This window comes from Suncus etruscus, chromosome 15, assembly GCF_024139225.1.
Source record: "Suncus etruscus isolate mSunEtr1 chromosome 15, mSunEtr1.pri.cur, whole genome shotgun sequence".
Lineage (NCBI taxonomy): Eukaryota > Metazoa > Chordata > Mammalia > Eulipotyphla > Soricidae > Suncus > Suncus etruscus.
In genome coordinates, this window is record NC_064862.1 from 61,452,317 (window position 1) to 61,476,579 (window position 24,263).

Consider the following 24,263-nt stretch of genomic DNA (forward strand, 5'->3'; position numbering starts at 1 on the left):
GCACCCTATGAGGAGAATTGATTCGGGGCAAGTGAAACGTTTCCCTTTGGAGAAGCGTTTGAGTTTTAGTCTCGCCACCTGCAGCCCAAAGAATCTGCCCAGCCTCCAAGAAAAGGCATTAGCAATCTCCTGCAAAACTCAAACCCCATCATCAGCTCCAGAGAGGGGCCTTCTGTGTTCCTCACTCATTGCTCCTTGCAGTCGGTTTTCCCTTGGACAAGTGACTTGACATCTCTGAACTTCTGCATGTTTCCTGTCTGGGTGGTCAGGGGCTTTGGTGAGGTGCTGCCTGCTAGCTCAAAGAGCTCCTGGCACTGAAGGGACTTTGATCAAAGCAGGCTACTACTACACAATAGGACACTGACCCTGGTGTCCTTCCTCCACAACTCTCTCTCTCTCTCTCTCTCTCTCTCTCTCTCTCTCTCTCTCTCTCTCTCTCTCTCTCTCTCACACACACACACACACACACACACACACATATCTGCAGACCCACTGCCCAATGAGTCCACCTCCCCTCCACCCCTATTCCTGCTTTCCAACTCCAGACCTCACAGTTGCACACCCCAGGACACACAGACCCTCCTAGGACCATTACTTCTTCTTTCCCGCCTAACTCCCTTCATGGAGCCTCCACCTCCCCGGGGATTGATGGTGGTGATCCTACATGAATGATCCCAGCTCCGCATAGGTGCACAGCAGTGGCTTTCTCCCAGCTTCTCCTCTCCATCCAGCACCGATAAAGCAAGCTCCTTTCCCTCCAGCCGGCGACCACGTTGATTGCAAACAGCGGCGGCTCAAAAGGTCTAACTAAGACCTAAGATTCTGCCCGGAGAAGGCTCGAGAAAGGAAAGAGTCTAACCGTTAGTTAGCCCGACTTCCCAAAGGGGCCCGCAAGCGAGACTCACCATCCATCCGTAGCAGCGGCGGTTCCGGGTGCTCGAACCGGAAGCGGCCCTTAAGCTGTTTGCAGTTCCCCTGGTTACTGCTGGGCTCCGGGCCAATAGTATTGAAGATCTCCGGATTGAGCCCGCCCCCCAGGGGGTGGAGTCACGCAGCGCGGCGGAACTCCTTCTGCCAATCACGCACTGGGACACGCCTCCCGGGGCCCGCCGAATTTGGTGCGCATGCGCGCCGGCCCGGGAGGCCCCTGGAGGCGACAGTGCGCAGGCGCTGCGGGCGCTGCCAAGTGAAGTAGCAATGGACGCTTTGGAGTCGTTGTTGGATGAGGTGGCCCTGGAGGGGCTCGACGGCCTGTGTCTGCCCGCGCTGTGGAGCCGCCTGGAGACACGCGTGCCACCTTTTCCGCTGCCTCTGGAGCCCTACACGCAGGAATTTCTGTGGCGGGCCTTGGCCACGCACCCAGGCATCAGCTTCTATGAGGAGCCTCGGGAGAGACCCGACCTCCAGCTGCAAGACCGGTCAGCGGCCTGGCCCTGTTGTTGCAGGGGCGGGCGGGCGGGCGGCGGCCACAGAGCCTCGGATGGGCTCTCCTGGGACTGGGAGCGGAGAGCAGGGAAAGATCCAGAGTCTGATGGGAGGCCTTGCTGATTTGGGGGGGGGGGGTTCCCCTCGGGCCTGCAGGGCCCATCTGGCTTCTGATGCAGTTGGGGGTGGGGGTGGGAACTGCAAGGCATCTGGTTGCTCCGGTTGCTCTCGTTTGCATGATGAGCCGAGCCAGCAGGGTGTTTTCTTCTAAAGCGGGGTACGGAGGGCGCTGCAAGGAGGTTCTAAGCTGCATTGGATAGGGTAGAGTGGAAGAAGGCCAGGGAGGCAGGTTTGGCTGGAGTACAGAGTAAGCTGATTCAGATTGGCCTGTAGGGGCTGAAAGCTGCAGAGACCTGTGCTTTGATGCCAGTACAGTCCCCCATCGTGCAGAAGAGGAAACGGTGGTAGAGAAAACATTGTTATAAGCCAGTGTTTATCCGATCTGACGCCCTTCGCTTGCTTAAGTCACATTACGGAGAGAGGCCCAGAGGCTGCACTTTCCAAAGTAGGACTTAAAGGTTGGATTTAGCGGGGCTACCTGGAAAGTACTCTGGAGACAGAGAAACACCCTAAATGTTAAAGCCTTAGGAAGAAAAATTAGGTTCGGTAAAAATATAGAACTGGAGGTAGAGGGTGAGGGATAATAGTTGATGCTTGGGTTTTGCTTAGGATGAGCTGAAGCTGTGCCCAGTTCTTACTTATATGGAACTTTCCTAGCAACCTTAGAAGGTGGACATGGTTATCTCCCAGTATCCTGAAGAAAAGGTTGGGGCTCAAAGAGGTGACGTGACTTAGGCAAAGTCATCTGCAAGTAACAAGAGCAAGGGCTAGAGCAATAGGATAGTGGGGAGTGTACTTGCCCTGCACATGGCTGACCTGGTTCAATCCATGGTTCCCTGTGCACCACAAGGAGTGATCCCTGAATGTGGATGGGTCTAACTCAAAAACAAAACAAATGAACAAAAGCATGGGGCCCGAGCGGTGGCACAGCCATAGGGCATTTGCCTTCAACGTGGCTGACCTAGGACGGACCCAGTTTAATCCCCCTGTGTCCCATATGGTCCCCCACGCCAGGATCGATTTCTGAGTGTAGAGCCAGGAGTAACCCCTGAATGTCACCGGGTGTGCCCCCCCCCAAAAAAAAAGAAAACAGTGCCTAGAGCAAACCTCTCTCTTAACATAGGTGCCCAGTTTACTCTGTCTGTAAGCCCAAGTGGACTGGAAAGAAATCAGTACCCTATGAATCTGAGTTAGGGGCTTATTGTTTATCAGTAGGATTATTTTAAGCCCTGAAGGAGGGGTCAGGCAGGAAGAGAGTTGTGGAATTTCTACAAATCCATCACAAGTGGAACAATCCATTGGGTCATCCAAAGTGGAGATCCTGTTTAGCAAACATTTGCTCCATGGGAGTAAAATCAGGAAACCTCCCTATGGGTGGTAGTTGCACCTGTTGTAGACTTGTACTTGGGACAAGATTAGGTTCAGAGGTGCTAATTCAACACTGACAGAAGAACACCAGAAGGTGTAGCCATTGGACCTTCAGGCTGGGGGAGCTGGGACCTGAGATCGGAGGCTTCTGTAGTTCAACAGTCAGGGCAGGAAAGAGTATGTGGAGTTTAGCCTCACCTAGCCTCAAGCATGATGCCAGCAAGATTTCTCAGGAGAAAGACAACTGGGCTGATTGGATGAAAGAACCATGGGGCAAAGATGTCACCATATAGGCAACTGGGAGAATGACTGTCCTCTCAAGGACATAGGATAGATTTTGCTGGAGATAGGGGAACAGTCATAACCTCATTTCAAAAAAGTAGATGTGGGGGCCAGAGAGATAGCATAGAGGTAGGATGTTTGCCTTGCATGCAGAAGGACGGTGGTTCAAATCCCGGCATCCCATATGGTCCCCTGAGCCTGCCAGGGGTGATTTCTGAACATAGAGCCAAGAGTAACCCCTGAGCACTGCCAGGTGTGACCCTCCCCAAATGTAAGGTGTTTGATGCTAATTAAAGATATGAGTGTTTGGGAGGAAAAAACAAAAGGACTGTGGATTCAGAAGATGAGAATTGCTAAACACACAGGCAGTATATTTGTAAAGAAACCATGAGACTATGCTTGGGCTCCTGTGCTGGTTCTGTTCCTGCCCTCAATTTCTGGGGTGGATGTGGGGGATCCTGGGGAAAGGCAGGATCTCTATGCCAGAGAGGCAGGAATCCTGCTGGTAATGATGCCCAGTCTGTGTGTGAGGGATGGAGGACTGGGTGATTTCTCTATCGTTTTCTTTTTCTCATTGCTGCTCAGTACACGGCTATTGGAAAGATGCACTATTTTGGAGTGAGCACTGTTTCTGGAGTTGTACAGTGATGTCAGGTCTGTGATTTTTCTTTAGCTATGAAGAAATTGATCTGGAGACTGGAATTTTGGAGTCCAGGAGGGACCCGGTTCCTCTGGAGGATGTCTACCCCATTCATATGATCTTAGAGAATAAGGATGGCATCCAGGGCTCCTGCCGGTACTTTAAGGAGAGGAAAGACATCACCAATGACATCAGGACCAAGACTATGAAGCCTCGTTGCACGATGCTGGAAGCCTTCAGCAGGTACAGATTTGCAACATTGGAGACTTAGGAGTTTTCCTGCCTGGAAGTTGAGGGGGATAGTCATAGCCAGGACTGATCCTAGCCTCATGCCTGAAGACTGCACCAGCCCTACTCTCAGCCAGACCTTTCTTCACTTCTGTCCTTGGGGGCTAATTTTGCTGGTAGAACTGGGGTGCAGTGAGGTGGGAAACCATCCTCTTCCCTTTTTGTTCACATACCCAGGGCAAAGCTGTAGCTTGGGCTCCATCTGACTTGGTCTCTTTCTTGCTCTTGTCTAACTGGGCCTTTGCTGCCCATCTGTCCTGTGAGTCTTCTGTCCTTGGCTTCCCCAAGTGACTGTCCACATCTCCTCTCCACTCCTTACATGTTGGCAACTTCTCCAGACCATTGTGCTGTTTTTTTGTTTTGTTTTGTTTTGTTTTTTTGTTTTTTTGTTTTGGTTTTTGGGCCACACCCGGTAATGCTCAGGGGTTACTCCTGGCTATGTGCTCAGAAGTTGCTCCTGGCTTAGGGGACCATATGGGACACCGGGGGATCAAACCGCGGTCCGTCCAAGGCTAGCGCAGGCAAGGCAGGCACCTTACCTTTAGCGCCACCGCCCGGCCCCCATTGTGCTGTTTTGAGAACTCTTTCCTCTAACTCTGTATGTTGTGTGCACAGAACAGAGCTGCCCTTCAGCCTAGCTGCCTTAGCTGCCTTCTCTTCCTTTCTTTCTTCTTTCTTTCTTTCTTTCTTTCTTTCTTTCTTTCTTTCTTTCTTTCTTTCTTTCTTTCTTTCTTTCTTTCTTTCTTCTTTCTTTCTTTCTCCTTTCTTTCTTCTTCTTTCTTCTCTCTCTTCTTCTCTCTCTCTCCTCTCTCCCTTCCTTCCTTCCTTCCTTCCTTCCTTCCTTCCTTCCTTCCTTCCTTCCTTCCTTCCTTCCTTCCTTCCTTCCTTCCTTCCTCCCTCCCTCCCTCCCTCCCTCCCTCCCTCCCTCCCTCCCTCCCTCCCTCCTTCCTTCCTTCCTTCCTTCCTTCCTTCCTTCCTTCCTTCCTTCCTTCCTTCCTTCCTTCCTTCTCTCTCTCTCTCTTTCTCTCTCCCCCCCTCCCTCCATCTCTCCCTATCTCCCTCTCTCCCTCCCTCCCTCCCTCCCTCCCTCCCTCCCTCCCTCCCTTCCTTTTTGGCTTTTTGGGCCACATCTGTTGATGCTCAGGGGTTATTCCTGGCTCTGCACTCAGAAGTCGCTCCTGGCTTGGGGGAACAAATGGGACTCCAGGGGATCGAACCATGGTCCGTCCTAGGTTAGTGCATGCAAGGCAAATACTTTACCGCTTGTGCCAGTGCTCCGTCTCCTCTTGTTTCTTTTTTACTGGCCAGAGGTTTTAGCAGGTACAAGTCTGAGCACCTTGGCATGTGCAGTTGCTTCCACGCTGAATATCCTGCCCTTACATTCTCACATAGCTCACTCTCCTCTTCCTTCTCCCTTGAATGTAGCAGTTCCACATCCCCTGTGCCCAGGTCACATCTTAGAACTCTTTTTAATTTTTAATCGTTATTATATTTTTTTGGGGGTGGGCACTCCAGGCAATACTCAGTTTATTCCTGGCTCTGAGTCTCCACTCAGAAATTACTTCTGGTGATGCTCAGAGAACTATATGTGATGCCAGGAATCAAACCCAAGTTGGCCACATGCTAGGCAAGCACACTATCTGCTGTACTATTTCTTCAGCCCCACTATCTCTTTTTTTTAGTAACCAAAGTAGATTTTAAGTACCTAAGTTATTCTTTCCTCACCCATGTCTAATCTCCTTGAGGGCAGGACATTGGTTCAAAGTCCCATATCTAGAATACTAACCCTAGCATAGCCTGGTGCAAAGTTGATTCGAGAAAAGGAGTGTTTTATTTGTTTGGGTTTTTGGGTTTTTGTTTGTTTGTTTTTGTTTGTTTGTTTTTTGGGCCACACCTGGTGACAGGGGTTATTCCTGGCTCTGCACTCAGAAGTCGCTCCTGGCTTGGGGGAACAAATGGGACTCCAGGGGATCGAACCATGGTCCGTCCTAGGTTAGTGCATGCAAGGCAAATACTTTACCGCTTGTGCCAGTGCTCCGTCTCCTCTTGTTTCTTTTTTACTGGCCAGAGGTTTTAGCAGGTACAAGTCTGAGCACCTTGGCATGTGCAGTTGCTTCCACGCTGAATATCCTGCCCTTACATTCTCACATAGCTCACTCTCCTCTTCCTTCTCCCTTGAATGTAGCAGTTCCACATCCCCTGTGCCCAGGTCACATCTTAGAACTCTTTTTAATTTTTAATCGTTATTATATTTTTTTGGGGGTGGGCACTCCAGGCAATACTCAGTTTATTCCTGGCTCTGAGTCTCCACTCAGAAATTACTTCTGGTGATGCTCAGAGAACTATATGTGATGCCAGGAATCAAACCCAAGTTGGCCACATGCTAGGCAAGCACACTATCTGCTGTACTATTTCTTCAGCCCCACTATCTCTTTTTTTTAGTAACCAAAGTAGATTTTAAGTACCTAAGTTATTCTTTCCTCACCCATGTCTAATCTCCTTGAGGGCAGGACATTGGTTCAAAGTCCCATATCTAGAATACTAACCCTAGCATAGCCTGGTGCAAAGTTGATTCGAGAAAAGGAGTGTTTTATTTGTTTGGGTTTTTGGGTTTTTGTTTGTTTGTTTTTGTTTGTTTGTTTTTTGGGCCACACCTGGTGACAGGGGTTAATCCTGGCTCTGTGCTCAGAAATTGCTCCTGGCTTGGGGGATCATATGGCACGCGGGGGATCGAACCCATGTCTATCCTTGGTCAGCCTCGTGTAAGGCAAACGCCCTACCGCTGTGCTATTGCTCCAACCCCAAGAAAAAGTATGTTGGCTGAATTGTCTCGTGGTGCTGGTAGTTGTGGCCCCTGATCCCTGATGTATGTTATGAACACCCAGTTCCTTGCAGGCCTTGGCAGGGCACACGTGTGCTCTATTGACATCTCTAGCTTTGCCCCTCCACCACTTTCTAGCAGGCTGCCACACACCTTTCCATCCTCTTCTTCCTATCTGTGGGAGCTTCAGCTTCTGCGTCTTTGCCCCTTGCTCCTTCAGCTGCCCCCACTTGCTGTCAAGACTAGTCCTGGGCTCCTGGGACCTCAGGACTAATCTCATGCCGAAGAAGCTGCAGTGAAAGTAAAACATAGATAACTTCTGTCTTGCCAGAAGAGTGGTAGAGAGAAAGTACATGGTGTGAGAAAGTTGGAAGACTTGTCAGACATAGCCAGGTGACTGACGAGTAACTGTAACAATAGGACCAGAAGCAGCAGCAAACCTTAAAAGATGAGAGGATTGGTGACAGCTGGGCTCTCCTAGAAAGACCTTCCCTGACTTGGTATCTGGGACAGAAAGCTCATCCCACTGTGGGTGTATGTGGAGGCCAAGGAGGTGTGAGCAGTGGGCTATGCCAGCATCTTGGACAGTACCCGGAGGTTGACTACTCTCCCCACATGCTCTAAAGTTTAAGTCTGAAACCTGCTTATAGACCTCTATAAGAGGCAGGAAATAAGGTTTTTCAAATTGTCATTTAGGATAGGAGAAAAAAATGGAGTTTTGCAGATCAACAAAAATTAACACAATTCATCACCACCAAATTGGCTCTCCAAGAAACGTTAATGGGTCTCACAAAATGAAAAGCAATTTTGCCTAGAAGCAGTAAGACACCAAAATTATACAGTGTGGGAGCTGGGGTGAGTGGGAAAAAGATTGTCACCCACTAAAACTGAAAGTAAACATCAATCCACCTAATAAGCCAGAAGTGTGGACCTGGTTCAGGGTGACCTAAAAACACAATTGACAAACGAAAATCACAATCCTAAAGTGTAATGCTAACATGCAAAAGAAAAACACAGAAGACTTTGGATTAAGAAAATACCTGAAAGCAGTAACAGTAATGACAGTGTTTCATTAATTTACAGTTTCCTTAAACTTCAATGTTTTGGGGCCAGAGCTATAGCACAGCAGTAGAGCGTTTGTTTGCCTTGCACACAGCTGACCCAGGATGGACCTCGGTTCGATCCACAAGCATCCCATATGGTCCCCTAAGCCAGAAGCAATTTCTGAGCGCAAAGCTAAGAGTAACCCCTGAGCGTCACTGGATGTGGCCCAAAAATCAAAAAACTGAAAAAAACAATAAACTTGAATGTTTTCATTTCACGAATAGGAAGGTGAATGTCAAAACTTATAGAAAACAAAAACCAACTCTTGCTGCCTATGGGAAACATCTTAATCTTTGAAATAAACCTAGTCTTAAAGATTGGAAAACAACAGTGATTTTAAGCTTTTGTGCATAGTGCTCAAGAGCCTGAGAATGTACTCAGTGGTATTTGGCCAGCTGAGCTGGCCTGGTCAATGCTCAGACTCAGTAGTGCAGTGCTGCTGGGGGCCAGTGGTGCTGGGGCCATGTACACCACCCTGTGATGCTGGAAGACTTCCAGTCCCAGGGTTTCACCTACTGGGTTCCATGCAGTGCCAGCAGTCAAACTGGGTAATTTAAAAAGTAATTTAAAAAGGCAGGTCCAGATATACTTACATTAGATAGCAAGTTTCTAGCCAAAATAAGGTAACAAGGTAATTCCAGTAGACATTCCAATGACATTTTTAATGAAAGTACAATAGAAATTACTAAGATTGGGATCCCAACGATAGTGCAGCGGTAGGGTGTTTGACTTGTATGCAGCTAACTCAGGACAGACCTGGGTTTGATCCCCAGCATCCCATATGTCCCCCAAGCCAGGAGCGATTTCTGAGCACATAGCCAGGAATAACCCCTGAGCGTCACCAGGTAATGTGACCTGGTGACAAAAAAAAAAAAATTACTAAGGTTTGTATGGAATCATGAAAGACTTTTTAAAAGACCTTAATTAGCAATGGTAATCCTGAGGAACAAAAAAGAATAATGAAGGCATTATGTTACTAGCAGTAGTATATCAGACTATATGCTACTGTAATAAAAACAGATATGCCTGTTCATTGCAATCTCTCAGTTGTAAGCTCAGAAGAAATCCACACACTCATTGATAATTTATGATGTGGTTTAAGACGGAAAATCAAGGGTCTCTTCAAGAAATGGTATTAGGAAAACTTGGCAGCTATATTCAGAAGAACAAAACTGAAGTCATCTCTAGCTGTGTACACACAATTGAATTCAACATGGATCAGAGACTCAGATGTGATTCGTGAAACCATAATACACAGATGAGAACATGGGTGAAATGGTCTGTGACCCTAGCCACAGCTTTATTTGGGGCTAGGCTCCAACATCAAGGGAAATGAAAATAAAAAAAAGCAATTGGGAGATATTCATTTGAAAAGAGATATTCATTTTGAAAAGCTTTTGTACAGCAGAAGAAAATGTAGGATAAAAAGAATGAATCAAAATAAATTTCAATTAAAAAAATGGGGGCCGGGCGGTGGCGCTAAAGGTAAGGTGCCTGCCTTGCCTGCGCTACCTTGGACGGACCGCGGTTCGATCCCCGGTGTCCCATATGGTCCCCCAAGCCAGGAGCAACTTCTGAGCACATAGCCAGGAGTAACCCCTGAGCGTTACCGGGTGTGGCCCAAAAACCAAAAAAAAAAAAAAAAATGGGCAGAAGATTGGAATAGACACTTATATAAGAGGACATACCACTGGCCTGTAGGCATGTGAAGATGTACTCATCACCAACCATCAGGAAATGCAATTAAGACCATAGATAGTGAACTTTCATAAAAACCTTCCAGGAGCAATATGTTGTTGGTCAGAGTGTGGAGAGGAAGGAATTCTCATGCAGAGTCTGTAGGAATTTAAGCCATTCTGGAAAATGTTGTGAAGCTTCCTATGCTGCTATGTGATCCACCAATCTAATTTTTCAATATTTGAAGACTAAAAATACTTACATAAAAAGTGTATCTATCTCAGAGTAGATTATACCATTGTTTACAACAGTGGTCTTCAACCACTGGTCGAAAGGGTGTGTTAGAGAGGTTGAAAAGTGGGGCAGGCATTTGCTTTGCATGCAACTGGCCTGGGTTCAATTCCTGGCACCCCAGAGAGTCCCTGATCCCTGATAGCAACGCTGGGAATAAACCTTCAGCACTACTGGATGTGGCCTGCTGGGGACGTGCTGCGTCCCTAAGCAAGACCTTAGTGGGGTCGGTAAATCCTCACTGGGAGGAGTGGGTACACGAAGCAGATGAATATGAAATATGAAATAATGATACTACACGCAGTATGTGTGGGGTCAACACATTTCTGGCAAGAGTGGGACAAATTTAATCTTCAGGCAAGTGGGGGGTATGTAAAGGGAAAAAGAGACAGTCATAACATGAAAGGAATGCAATGTATATTGTTTGATTTTAGAACAAATACTTTAGGTGGTTTGTAACCTTAGAATAGAATAGGTTTCAGTTAGGAGTTAGAGGATAAAAGGAAGACTAAATTCTTACATATCAAAGAAGTTCCTGGCCCTACGCGTCATTACTGATGTAAATTTAGGGATTGCAGGAATCCTGGTTTATTTCTGATAACAAATATTCTAAACCTGAGGGAAATGGTGTTCTAGCTAGGGGCTAAGACCCACTTCCTATGATCTGGTAATAGAAGGAGAATAACACTAAAGAAAGGGGTGCAGAATTATACCTAGTAAAATAGCCTAATTCTACACTGACCAAACCTGTTTGTAAGCAGGTATTCAAAGTGACAGGGAAAGTCTCTGAGGCAGAAATCATTTCTGCTGTTTGTGTTGCAGGGAGAGAAGACCATTGTCTTGAAGATGCTATGTTTTGACTTGGCCTTCATAAAAAGGCTGACAGAAAGAGAGGTAGCTGGCTGGACTTTGAGTTGCAAATATACAAAGCCAGCAGGGAACTTCTAGCAGCTTGCTTTGCTACTGAAATTCCTTTAATGACTGCAGGATAGCTAAGGCCGAATTTCTGTAGTATAGCAGGAACAAATTAAAGGGAAAATGTTGTCACTACCATGTGAGAAGTATGACAGAAATATCGCCAGTGATCCACGCAAGGGGCAATGATTGAGTTCTCCAAACAGGCCTTCTGGCAGATATTTCTTGGGAGGAAAATTAGGCACTGCACCAGGAAAGCCAAAAGCCACGTCTGGTGCGTGCTTCCTTAATAAATGGAGACATACCTTTGCGGGTAGTGACAGTGGCCCCAAGAAAAAAACAAAAGGTTGAAAACTCCTGTCTGCCACCTTAGTTATAACTGCTGGTCCGGGAGCTGTATGCCTGCAGGTGTAAAAATCTTCATGCTGGTTTATCTCAGACAGGTGCAAGAAGTGCTCCTCCAGACATGATTAGATGAGGAAGATGTGTGGCATATTTACATGTAGAACATTATTCACTGATTGTTAAAAGACAAACAAGGGGGCCAGAGCCGTGGCGCAAGCCTAGGATGGACCTCAGTTTGATCCCCTGATGTCCCATATAGGTCCCCCAAGCCAGGAGCGATTTCTGAGCGCATAGACCCCTGAGCGTCACTGGGTGTGGCCTAAAAGCCAAAACGGAAAAAAAAAAAAGAAGTCAAACAAGGACCCAGAGAGATAGTACAGTGGTTAAGGCACTTGCCTGTCTTAGCTTTCAGCTGACCCTGCTTTGATCCCTGGCATCCCACATCACCTGACACTACCCTGAGCCTGCCAGAGTGGTCCCTGATTATAGAGCTGGGAATGATCCTTGAGTACACAGCCAGGTGGAGACCAAAGACAATAACAAAAAGACAAAGGATCATAATAGAGAATTATATATAATAAAAATAAGATGTGGTGAATAAAAAGCAGTTTGGCCTCACAATGAAAAAATTTGTGGGAATTATGCAAAGCAAACTAAATTTGAAGACAAAAAATAAGTTGAATGATTTTGATGAGTGCAATATAAGAAGGATATAAAATTGAAGAGCCAATGAAGCAAAAAGACAGAGATTAATAATAAAAATAAGGTAACCTGAGAAGGGGGTGGGACAGAGAAATATTAGATAAGTGGCTAAGCAAAAACAAAAACAAAAAAACAACTAACATATCACTCATTCCTATAGCAAGTAAAGAGTTGAGTTGAAAGGAGAAAAAAAGCCACTGATGAAAAAGAAAAGATTTTCTCAGTTTCTGTTTTTTCAGTTTAGTTTTCTTGTTTTCTCTTTCTTTCTTGATTTTTGGATGTCACCCTGCAGTGCTTAGGGGTTACTCCTGGCTCTGCACTCAGGAATTACATGTGGAGGGGTTTTGGGCCTTATGGGCTACTGTGGATTAAGCCTGGGTTGGCTGCATACAAGACCCATTACCCTACCCACTGTGCTATCTTTCTAGTCTAGCCCCATGGTTCTGTATTGGATGTGATGGTTTCTCCCTGTTGTTTCTCCTCTGCAGATGGGGGAAGAAGTTGACCCTCGTTGCCTCACAGGACATGCGGTACCGGGCCTTGATAGGCTTGGAGGGGGACCCTGATCTTAAGCTCCCCGACTTTTCCTACTGCATTTTGGAGCGATTGGGCCGGTCCCGGTGGCAAGGGGAACTCCAGCGAGACCTGCACAGCTCCGCTTTCAAGTATGGAACAACCTGCTGCTTTTCTGGATTTTTTCTCTCAATTTATTGTGTGTGCACATGTATCTGTGATGTGCTCTACCACTTTGTTTGTGTTTGTATAAGATGTCCTCTACCACTGCTCCTTGCTGTTTTTCAGTTGTCCACCCTTAGACATGTCCCCTATTGCAGGAAAAGAATGGTTGCTTATCTTTCCCCTTCTCTGCTATCCCAGTCCCAGGTAACTGAATACAAAGGCCATCAATGGACTGTGATTTTCCCAACCAGATTTTTCCTCTTTCTTTGTTCCTTTTTGTTTGTTTCTTTCTTTTTGGCACCACATACAGCAGTGTTCAGGGCTCATTCCTGGTTCTTCTCTCAGCGTTCATTCTAGCAGTACTAGGAGGACCAGATGGGATGCTGGTGATTGAATATGGGTCAGCTGCATGCAAGGCCAATGCCCTACCCATTGTACAATCCAGTCTCAAAATGAAACATTTTGAAGAAGGGTGGAGCTGATTAGGAGGAACCAAAAGAAGTCTTGACCCAGATTGTTTGCAAACCAGGATGTATGGTCCCAGAGACTTAATTTGTCGCCTCCTCTCTCTCTCTCTTTTTGTTTGTTTGTTTTTTGAGGCCACACCTGGCAGTGCTCAGGGGTTACTCCCAGCTCTGTGCTTAGAAATTGCTCTTGGCAAAAAAAAAAGAAAAGAAAAGAAAAGAAGGAAGGAAGGAAGGAAGGAAGGAAGGAAGGAAGGAAGGAAGGAAGGAAGGAAGGAAGGAAGGAAGGAAGGAAGGAAGGAAGGAAAAGGAAGGAAGGAGAGAGGGAGAGAGAAAGAAAGAAAGAAGAGAGAGAGAGAAAGAAAGAGAAAGAAAGAAAGAAAGAAAGAAAGAAAGAAAGAAAGAAAGAAAGAAAGAAAGAAAGAAAGAAAGAAAGAAAGAAAGAAAGAAAGGAAGGAAGGAAGGAAGGAAAGAAGGGAAGGGAGGGGAGGAAGGAAGGAAGAGAAAGAAAGAAGGGAGGGAGGGGAGGGAGGGAAGGAAGAAGGAAGGAAGGAAAGAAGGAAGGAAGGAAGGAAGGAAGGAAGGAAGGAAGGAAGAAGGAAGGAAGGAAGGAAGGAAGGAAGGAAGGAAGGAAGGAAGGAAGGAAGGAAGGAAGGAAGGAAGGAAGGAAGGAAGAAAGAAAGGAATTGCTCTTGGCAGGCTCGGGGAACTATATGGGAAGCCGGAGATCGAACCTGGGTCAGTTGCATGCAGGGCAAATAAATGCTGTAACCGACATGCTATCTCTCTGGCCCCTGGGTTTTGTTTTTGTTCGCAACTGGCAAGGATCACTCACTCCTACCAGGCTTAGGAAACCATATGAGACTTTGAGGGTTAAACCTGGGTTGGCCTTATGCAAGGCAAGCATTCTCCCATTCTTCCTGCTGTGTTGTCACTCTGACCTGGGTCTCTTCTCATGGCCCCACTGCCTCTATGCAGTCATCCCTTCCCACTTCATTGCCTTTTACCCCTGCCCTTTTCTCTCCTTGGGTGTCTGGGAAATATCCTTAGATGAGGAGTCCTCTGAGCTTCGCTTTTGATTGGCTTAGTGGGAAGAGCGCCAGCAGAGCGGGTGGGCTCTGATGCTTCCTCCTTCCCACAGGGTGGATGCTGGGAAGCTGCACTATCACCGGAAAATCTTGAACAAGTGCGGTCTCATCACCATGCAGTCCCATGTGATCCGCTTGCCCACTGGCGCCCAGCAGCACTCCATTCTCCTGCTGCTCAATCGCTTCCACGTTGACAGGTACTATAGGGGCTGGTCAGATCGGCCTTCAGTGTCGGGGATCAGATGGGGGAGCGGGGGAAGAGCAGCTTTGCTCTATGAGTCACACTGTTTTATTTTTCTGATTATGAAAATACATCATACTCATAGAGAACATCTGAAAACTGTGCAGAATAAAGAAGAGAAAAGAAAAGTACCTGAAGTGTCACTATCCTGCAATGAGCTGCTCAGCTAACATTTGAGCAACTGGGTGTCAATTAAAAGTCCAGTTAGGTTTGTAAAAGTGACCTGGATGAACCACTTTGTAAAATGCTGTTGCGGTAGTCGCCTCCTATATGGAATAGTATCTTTAAATGTATGTGCCACATGCTCCAGCAGGTAACAGAGCAGGTTGGCACCAACCCCTGATGAATTGGGGTAACTAATTATCTGGCACAGGAATGGGAGGAAGAAGTATTCCACTCCCTGCAGAGAGGCCTCTGCCTGCTTGTGCCAGGGAGGGTCAGAAACCAGAAAAATGTTGGGAAAAATGTTGGACCCTGGAGAAGACCAGACCCTGGCCAGCATGGTTCCTGGTGGAGGGGGCAGAGCCAGGGAGGTTTGAGAGGCAGGTGGGCAGACACGGGAAGGACTATTGGATTATCCGCATGCCCAGAGGGGTCACACTTGGGATTTTGTGTAGATTGTAAGGGTCTCAGGACCCTCGTGTGTGGTCGAGAGTGGGTGCATGTGCACAGACTGAGGGTTCCAACAGCAGTGGTTCTGTCTGTTCCCATTCCAACTGAAGAGCCCCTTATCAGCCTATGTCTGGTCATTTCTTTTGAAGCCACCCCTGCTAGGGACCAGCCTAGGATTCCTACTGCAGAATTGTGCTCCTGCCCTCCAGGCCATCTTCCAGCCCAGACCTATGGCGTATCATGGGTTTGGTTGGTTTGGGGGATTTGCAGAGCACATCTGGCAATGCTCAGGACTGATCTTGCCAGTACTCAAGGAATATGTGGTACAGAGATCAAACTGTCAGCTACATGCAAGACAAATGTCCTCCCTCCTCCATGCTTTCCCCAGCCCCCAAATCTATGCTTTGGAACTATGGCCTTGCCGACTTGGGTTCCGGTTATCCAGTCAGTTAAATGATAGTGCCACCCCACAGCTGCTGTGCAGGCTGGCTCTGCTCAGAAACTGTAGAGGTGGCTACAGTAGGTGGACCCTGCACAGCAGGCTCTGTTTAAACCACTGTGCCTCCCTTGGGCCAGGCCCCTTGCCTTAGCATGTGTGGCCAATTCACACGTTGTCATTATCTATGCTTCGATTGAGATACCATGGAAATGGAACAGGCAGGCAGTCCTTGCCCCATGTCATAACACTCCTAGGACCTGTGTTAGGCAGCCACATGGATGAGGGTTGTCATGGAGCCTGCAGAAGCTCATGTCAGCCCCACTGCTTCCTGGAGGAGGTCCTGGCCGTGCAAGGTACACCAGCCAGAATAACTGGGCTGCCCCAATTTGGGGACCTATAAAGTGTATAGCAGAGAGGATTCTGGATGCCACCCCAGGCAGGCCTGGGTTCATGTCTAGGCCCTGATTTTATAGAAGTTAGTTAAGTTCTGTAGGAAGTGTCCCTCTCTGCCCCGATCAGGGCTCTGCTAAGAGCCAGGTAGGGGCTGAGTAAGCTGTTCCTTGTCACTACAACCCCAGGGTTTGGGAGTATCATTTATTCTAGTTTCCACCGCTAGTGTCTGTGTATGGCCCCAAGTGGGGAAATTGCCTTGACTCAGACCTGGGACTCAGGCTGTTTCCTTTCACCTTTTGTCCTTTAATTTTGTCCCCTCATCTTCAGAACAAAACCAGTGGCCTTTCACAGTGGGTTGAAACCAATCTTCTGCCTCGTGTTTCTTGCAGGCGGAGCAAATATGACATCCTCATGGAGAAGCTTTCGGCCATGCTGACTTTGCGCCCCAACCAGATGGAGACGCTGGGCAAGCTGCGGGAAGAGCTGGTGAGTGAGTGTTACTGAGTGAGTGTGCACTGAGATCTTTACCAGTAGAGTTCTGACTCACACTGCAGAAATTGGGGTTCCCTTTGTTTTAGGGAATGATAAAGGGCTCCATCCATCTATCTGTCTATTCTAGATGAAATTCTTCTTTTTTTTTTTTAATATGAAATTCTTGATTTACTTCCAATTTCCCCCAGGCTTGGCCCCTACAGTCCATTGCAGGGCTTCTGTGGCCTATGTTCCAAGAGGTAACACACATATCTTGCAGTAGTGGAATGCTTTTGTTAAGGCCCTGTTACTGCATAGTCACTGCACACTGCTAGGTGTGGTCTTGTGAGCCCTTGAGCCTACCCCATAGGCAACAGGATAGAGCTAGGGCTATTAGTTGTCACATGTGCACTGCAACGTGCAGCCGGAGAGAAATGTTTGCCTGCATCTCTCAAAAGTGGGACGTGTGGACCAATACCACAGTGGGTAGGTCATTTGCTTTGCACATGACCATCCCAGGTTCGATCCCTGGCATTTTATACGGCTCCCTCAGCCAGCCACATGTGATTTCTGAGCTCAGAGCCAGGAGTAGCCCCTGAGCACTGCTGGGTGTGACCCAAAAAACAAAAATGGAAAGAGTGGGACATGAGAGCTGGCTGATGAGGCGTCTTCCTGAAGGGGGCCTGGTAGGAAACAGAGATAGCTGTAGGGTTCTCTCTGGGTGAGCATCTGCCTGCCTAGGTCTGTGGTGACTTGCCTGCTCCTGCACACGTGGGCAGTGAAGCCTACTGACCCTGAGTCCCTCCTCTGGTCTCAGGCTGCTCCATGGACATTAGGAGTGCGATCTGGCCATCCCAGGAAATCATTCCTTCAATTCATTCTGCAAATGTTTCTGTCTTTCTCTCTCCAAGTCAGAACTGTGACCTACACTGAAGGGCAGAGGTAAACAGAGGCAACAGGTGCAAGGCTATCTGTGCTGTCTAGTCACAGGCATGCAACCGAGAAGACTGGAGCTCTGGGAACAGTCAGGTGGAGACTCAGACCTCTGACTGGGGAGTGACCACAAGGTCTTTGGACGTTGGGAGGAATATGCTCTGGAGGTAGCTCCTAGACACAGGTGTGACTGTGCCAAGCGGCAGAGGGGAATGCAGGAGAAGGCATCCATCTGCACGGATGGGTCTAACATTCCAGGCCAGTTTCGGAAGTACAAAGATAGCATCTGCTGCCTGCCAAACCACCCCCCCAAACACACACCTCATATCCCAGTTTTCACAAGGACAGTAAGCAGCCATGGCAGCCATGCAGCGAGGGAATGAAGCTGTGAGTCAAGGGAGCCCAGAGAGAAACCAGTCAGTACGGGACGAGGCTCACAGCCATTGACCCCAGCAGCCCTTACTGAGGGGAGCTGGCTTGTGTCAGTCGACCCTGCGGTTCAGGGTCCACACTTTTGCTGCAGGATGAGCTGGATGTTGTGAATATGGGTGCCATTTCGAGGAATATTGCTGTCATCTCTGCTGGGCAGATTGTGGGACTCCTTGAATACAGCCACCCCAGAAGGCAAGACCACAGGCTGGTCCTAGGCGTTAGGCTGTGCCTGATAGATGAGTTTCCCTGGGGCTTTTCCAGGATTCGGCGAGATTAATGAGTAGTGCCAATTTCATGCCAGCAAGTCAGAAGACACCATCTGGGAGTTGATTTTCGCTGCCCAGCTCAGGGCTGCTCACTTCTCTGAAGGCTGTTCCAGGGCAGGGGACCCCAACACTTAATATCTCTTTCCCTGTGAGTGTACAAGCAGATCTCTTGAGAGTCCACTAGTGTCCACTAGTGGTTCTGAGCATCTCCTGTGGTTGGGTCCCCAACTGACAGTTGCAGAACTTGCCTGGCCTTTTCTGTGATGACAAAACAGGTGCCCTCAGTGGCAAGAAGGCATCTGAGTGTCAGTGGATCCGGGTCTGGCAAACCTTGCGAGAATAAAGTAGACTCAGTCCCAAAGGACAAGCACTGCCAGACCCCTGAAATTGTGATGTCTGAAGACCTTTAGCCTGATTTCCTATGCCAGCCAGTTGGGGGGGATGGTGGCTGAGCAGTTCTGTATACTCTCATTGGTTTATTCATATCTGCTGTTGTTTGTTTTTCCTTTGGGAGCCAGTTCCAGTAGTACCTGGAGGTGCTCCAGATGGAGCCTGAGGCTCCTGCAGGCACAGCAGCCCCTCCTTCAGTGTGTAGTCTCTCTGCAGGGAGCAGTCACCTCCTGACTATGCAGATGGACCACAAACCTCCAGGCCTTCCCAGTGCTTGTTTTTTCAAGCGAGGCAGGAATCTGAGTTTTTATGTGACATTTCTCATTTTTTAGTGTCGGCAAATAAATTACTTTTAAAAAAATAAAAGAAAGAAAAGAAAACCAGGGGCAGACAATAATACAGTGGTGAGGGTGCTTTCCTTGTACATGGATCACTGAGTTCATTCCCAGCATCCGAAGTGGTTCATTGAACCCCGCCTAGAGTGATACCTGGGTACCACTGGGTATGCCTTTCCCACCCAAAATCCAAAAGACACAAGTCAAAACCCAAAGTGCTACTCTGCATTCCTGAGATTCCGATTCCCAATCTACCCTCCCCCAGTCTACCTCATCTCGCTTCACCCCAATAGATTCTTTGGAAAAGGATAATCCATGAAAATGAACAAGCTGGGAAAAGTGTAGGAGGGGGCAGCTGGAGGCTGGCCCCTCAGCTAGTAGCTCTGTCACATGCTGACCACACCACAGACTTCATTGACTCTTCACAGATAGATTCAGACTTTCCTTCTGTTATTTGCATGATTTTTTGTTTTGTTTTGGGGCCACATCCAGTGGTGCTCAGGGCTTACTCCTGACTCTGAATTCAGGTATCACTCCTTGTGCGGCTTAAGACCATAAGGGGTGCCTGGAATTGAACTCAGGTCAGTTGTGTACAAGGGTACAAGGCAAGTGCCCTCCCACTGTACAATCTCTCTGGCCCTCCAAGCATTTTTTTCCTGTTGATTTTTTTATTTTCTTTTTTTAAATTATCTTTATTTAAACACCGTGATTACAAATATGATTATAGTTGTATGATTACAGTCATATAAAGAACACCCCCCTTCAAAGTGCAATATTCCCACCACCAATTTCTCAGCTTGTCCCATTGCCCATGGTAGGGATGTGGGGTGGGGGTGGGGGAATAATGTGCCGTGTGCATGTACGTACATGTATAGTTCATGCCCTTAGTTGGCGAGAAGGTAGAACATTCTGGGAAAGTGCAGAGTTAAAAGTCCTCCTCTGCCCCGTCTGGCTGCCTCAGCCTCAGCTCATGTCTTCAGTGCCGCTTTATACGAACCTGCCCCCAGTCAGAGGTAGTTGGATCGTGGCTCTCTCTGACTCTCTTTCATCCCCTTGACAACATTGCATGGCCTCCTTCCTGACTACAGAGTTCGTTGGGCATGACTGTTTCTCAGACATAATAGTTGATCTTTGTTGTTCTTTTGTAGGGTCTTTGTGAGAGGACTTTCAAGCGTCTGTACCAGTACATGCTAAATGCAGGGCTGGCCAAGGTGATCTCGCTCCCGATGCATCAGGTGCATCCTGAATGCGGACCATGCAAGACCAAGAAAGGTAAAGGCGGCTCAGCCCTGCCTCTGTGGCTGCATGGCTGGCTTTCCCCTCTCCCTCTCAGCTCAGCCTTTCTCCTGACATGCCTCCTAGACTGCTCAGGACCTTCCAGATAGAGTTCTTGGAAGGCATTTGTCAAGGAAAGCAGTTCTGGGTTCCAGCAGGCTCCTCCATGTGTCTCTCCCTCCCAGAACCTCATAATCATGCATCTGTTCCTCCTCACGCTCAGCCTTTCTTCATTCTTGGCATTTGCTTTGTGTAGAGATCTCCCCAATTGTGACGGTAGAGTATGGGTTGGTGTGGCTTAATGGTTGGGTGCTCAAGTCCCAGCAGTTGTGTGTCAGCCCGAGGGACTACCAGGGCCACCCCATAGGTGCTCGGGGCCAGTCAATCCCCCTCCCCCCTCCCCCCCCCCCCCCGCATTGTTGGAGAGAGACAGACATGCCATGTGCAGAAAGGGTCTGGGGCCCTCCAGCTGTCCACTGGTCTCCTCTCCTTTGAGCTGTCTCCTAAGCCCTGGCAGACATTTGGAGGGCTTGTGCTGTGTTCCATAGCAGCTCATCATGCATGGTTCAGGATTCCATGTTCCCTGTGGAAAAACCGAAGTGAGGAGACACTAAGTAACTTACATAAGGCTGAACAATCAGTAATTCCACAGAGGAAGAGTTTGAATCTCCTGAGGAATAGACTATAAAAATGAACTTCTAAGTGCAGTGGACTATAAAACTTTCAATTTTGAACTTGGTTCTCTACTTTTATTCATTTACTTTGAGAGTGAAGCAAAATAGTTTGTATTGAATGAAACTTACTTAAATACATTGGCGAGAAAAATAGAAACACATGTTTGGGAGAGAACATGATCTTGAAAGAGCAAAGGAACCATTCAGTGGGTATGGTACCTGCCTTGCACACAGCTGACTCAGGTTCAATTTCCAGTACCACATATGGTCTCCCAAACACTACCAGAATGGTTCCTGACTGCGGAGCCAGGAGTAAGTCCTGAGCACTGCTGGATACAGCCCCAAAACAAAACAAAAAGAGAGACAGACAAGCGAAGGGAGGTGTGTGTTGAACGGAGACCACAGCTTGAGGAGCAGTCCATGTCCTTTATTTCTCTCAACTATGCTTGGATTTCTAACCATGTGTCTCCTTCCCCTGATGCTGGGTGCTGTGGTCACACATGTGGCTGTGGAATTGGGCACTTCGTGACAGAGCTGAGGACACCAACAGCAGAGGCAGAACAGGAGGTGTTTGCTCAGAGGTGGCAGGTGGTGCAGAGTATGAGATCTTTTAGCTAGCAGGATGGGCATGTTGGCAGCCTGGACTGGAGATAGTGCTGTGTCTCTAGGCCCATCTGTTCTTGTGTTTTATCTCATGTTGGTGACCTGCCTAACGGAGAGGGGTGTCAGCAGAGTCTTGCTTGTGGATCTGCACTCCTGAGCCTGGGGATGGGGCATAAAAGGTATCACGAGCCTCCAGAGGAAGTGGCAACAGAGGGCCTGGCCAAGTGGCTGCCTGAGCTATGTTTCTTTCCTAGCAGGTAGTGAAGCTGAGACTTGCCCTCCTGTTACTGTAGGTCAAGGCCACAGCAAGGACTCTTAGGTACCTGGATGCCCAGTCCTGGGGAGAGCCGGCCTCGAGTAGGATCAGCACTGACTGGGTGCTTGGGCTTCACCTCCTGTGTGACCTTGAGAGCCAGCGACGGCTGGGTAGAGAGAACAGGTGTGAGGTGCCCACAGTGACCACATCTGCATTGTCGTCATGTACTCAGGGAGCCCCTTCTGAAGTTGCCTGTGGGGTTTTGTTACCCCGCCTGCTGCGGCCCTTTGTTCTTCCTCCCCATCGCAACTGCAGTTTGTTTCCTTGGTCCTCGGTGTGACTTTCTCCCAGCAAGGCCAAGCCAGGAGCTTCATGGGTCTCCTGCGGCTGGACCCCTCCCATGCTTTGTCCTTCGTGTCCCTGCAGAGGCTGCCTGAATAAATGCTGTGCAATTTCCATTTAATTTGGTGCCACTTCAGTTACTTCCCTGAGTAGGAAATAAGGGATGAATACACTTTCAGCCCTTTTATTTTTTTTATTGCCATGAGCTTTGTGACCCAGTTTGTAAAATTAGCATAAAACATTCCCTTGAAGGGATTACAAAGTAGAGGAAGCATAAATAATAAATAAAGATGATGTATTAGTTCTTGCAAATGCACAGGTGTGCCTGGGTAAATAGGAGTTGTTTCTAAAAGTCTACAAACAAAAGAGTTTAGATTCGGGCATATTTTGGCTGTCTTCCCCAAAGCCGCAGTGATCGGTTTTTGCAAAAAGCAAAAACTCTGGTAATGAAAACAGTCACCCTGAACTGATCTGTTTCATAAATTTGGATTCTTTCCTTCGACTGTTTTCCAGGCACTCTGTTTATTAAATTGTGCAGAGAATAGAAATCAGTTCACTCAACAGCCCTCAGCTACAAGCTTTAGGTCCCCTCAGGACAGATGACAGGCACCCTTTTGAACAACTACCTTCCATCCCATGTTCAACAGTAAGGGAGTCAGTGTTTGGAGGACTCCAGCTTCTGGACCTCCCATCTATGATGTAGATTGTATGCACCACTGATCCCTTGACTTAAAACAAAAGGGAAGAAAGAAAAAGTGCTCTTGACAAGATTGCAGGACACAAGATCAATACTTCGAGATTAGTTATATTTCTATCCTCTTGTAATGAACAGCTCAGCAGTGAAATTAAGAAAACAAGTCTATCCATAATAACATCAGAGAATAAAACACTGGAATAAATTTAATAAAAGGCCCAAATGTATACACTTAGGAAACCCACATGTGACTGACAAAGAGAGTTGAGAGAAATAAATGGTAAAAACATCCCCTGTTTATGGATCAGGAGATTTAGCTTGTTAAGCTGTCAGTACTTCCCTTCCTGATCCTCAGATCTGGTCAGATTTCAATCTCCTTCCCAGCTGACCTCTGCCAGCCAGCATGGACCAGGTGTTTCTCCAGATCATATGCAATAGAGCCCAGAAACCAGACGGTCCTGAGAAGGGGCCAAGGGGAAGGACTCCTGTTTGCTCCCAGTGCTGCCCACTACAATGCTGGCTCTAGGAGTGTCATGAGCTCTGCCCAGCGTGGGTGATAAAGTCCCATCAGCTTCCCTTGGTTTGCACAGAGTGGGCCTGGTCCCCATCACCGCATTTTCCCAGAGCCCTGGTTTTTAGGCTGAGGCAGGGCCTTTCATTAAAGCTTTGTCTAAGGAATGTGAGAGAGAAAGAGATGAGAGAGCACAAGTGTAAAGGGAAGAAACTGACATACCTCACAATGGGACAAAGGTTGTTCAGGAGGGTACCCTGGGGCTTACTCAGTGCTGACTGTGGATTGGATTTGGTTAGATTGGCCAGGGGGAGGGAAGGAGTTGCCAGGGTTCAAATCTTCCATCTCTCCAGGTCTTTCTTCCTGCTGGGGAGAATCTTAAAATGGGCTGGACTGTGCACATGTGGATGGCTCTTTTGTTTATGTCTTTGGATTTTTTTTAATTTCATTTATTTCTGTTTGTTTTTACTACACCCGGCAGTGCACAGTGGTTTTCCTGGCTCTATACCTAGGAATCACTCCTGATGGTCTCTGTACCATATGGGATGCCAGGGGTTAAACCTGGTCTGCCATGTGCCTTATCCACTGTACTATCTCTCTAGCCTCTGATTTTGTTATCTTTGTTTTTTTTATTACCTGGTGATGCTCAGGGGTTGATCCTTGCTCTGTGCCCTGGACTTATTCCAGGTGGTGCATGGGGGGATATGTGTGGTGCCAGAGGTCAAATAGGTATTGACTGTGCAAGCGCCTTCATTCCTGTACTATCTCCCTGGCCCAAGAATGACTCCTTTTGGAAATATATCTTGCCTCTCTAAACAGATCTTGACTTTATGTCTCAGTTAAATTTACTGCCTGGTGGCTGCCTCTCTCTGCCTGCAGCTTCTCCAAGTTGAGAATATCCCACAAAGCAGCAGTGGTCAATAGAGCATGGGGGCTGGCACAAGGAGAGACACAGGATCAATGGATAGAAGTGAAGGTCTGGAAATAAATCCACACATCTGCTAACAGATGACTTACAGGGCTGCAAAGACCATTTGGTGGAGAAAAAAGCCCATTACAAATGGCCTTGGCTGGGCCCGGAGAGATAGCACAGTGGCGTTTGCCTTGCAAGCAGCCGATCCAGGACCAAAGGTGGTTGGTTTGAATCCCGGTGTACCATATGGTCCCCTGTGCCTTCCAGGAGCTATT

At 47.8% G+C, this 24,263-nt stretch overlaps 1 protein-coding gene across 1 annotated transcript in view; it reads left to right on the plus strand.

Moving 5' to 3' along the window:
* The first annotated feature begins 1,136 nt into the window (after window positions 1-1,136).
* The window catches only part of GTF3C1 (general transcription factor IIIC subunit 1), a 56,101-nt gene continuing 32,974 nt past the window's right edge, over window positions 1,137-24,263 (plus strand). The window contains exons 1-6 of the mRNA XM_049787779.1: window positions 1,137-1,418; window positions 3,869-4,078; window positions 12,467-12,643; window positions 14,262-14,405; window positions 16,283-16,379; window positions 19,869-19,992. Coding sequence (XP_049643736.1) covers window positions 1,198-1,418; window positions 3,869-4,078; window positions 12,467-12,643; window positions 14,262-14,405; window positions 16,283-16,379; window positions 19,869-19,992 — 973 coding nt within the window. The 5' untranslated portion in view covers window positions 1,137-1,197. The remainder of the gene's footprint in view (window positions 1,419-3,868; window positions 4,079-12,466; window positions 12,644-14,261; window positions 14,406-16,282; window positions 16,380-19,868; window positions 19,993-24,263) is intronic.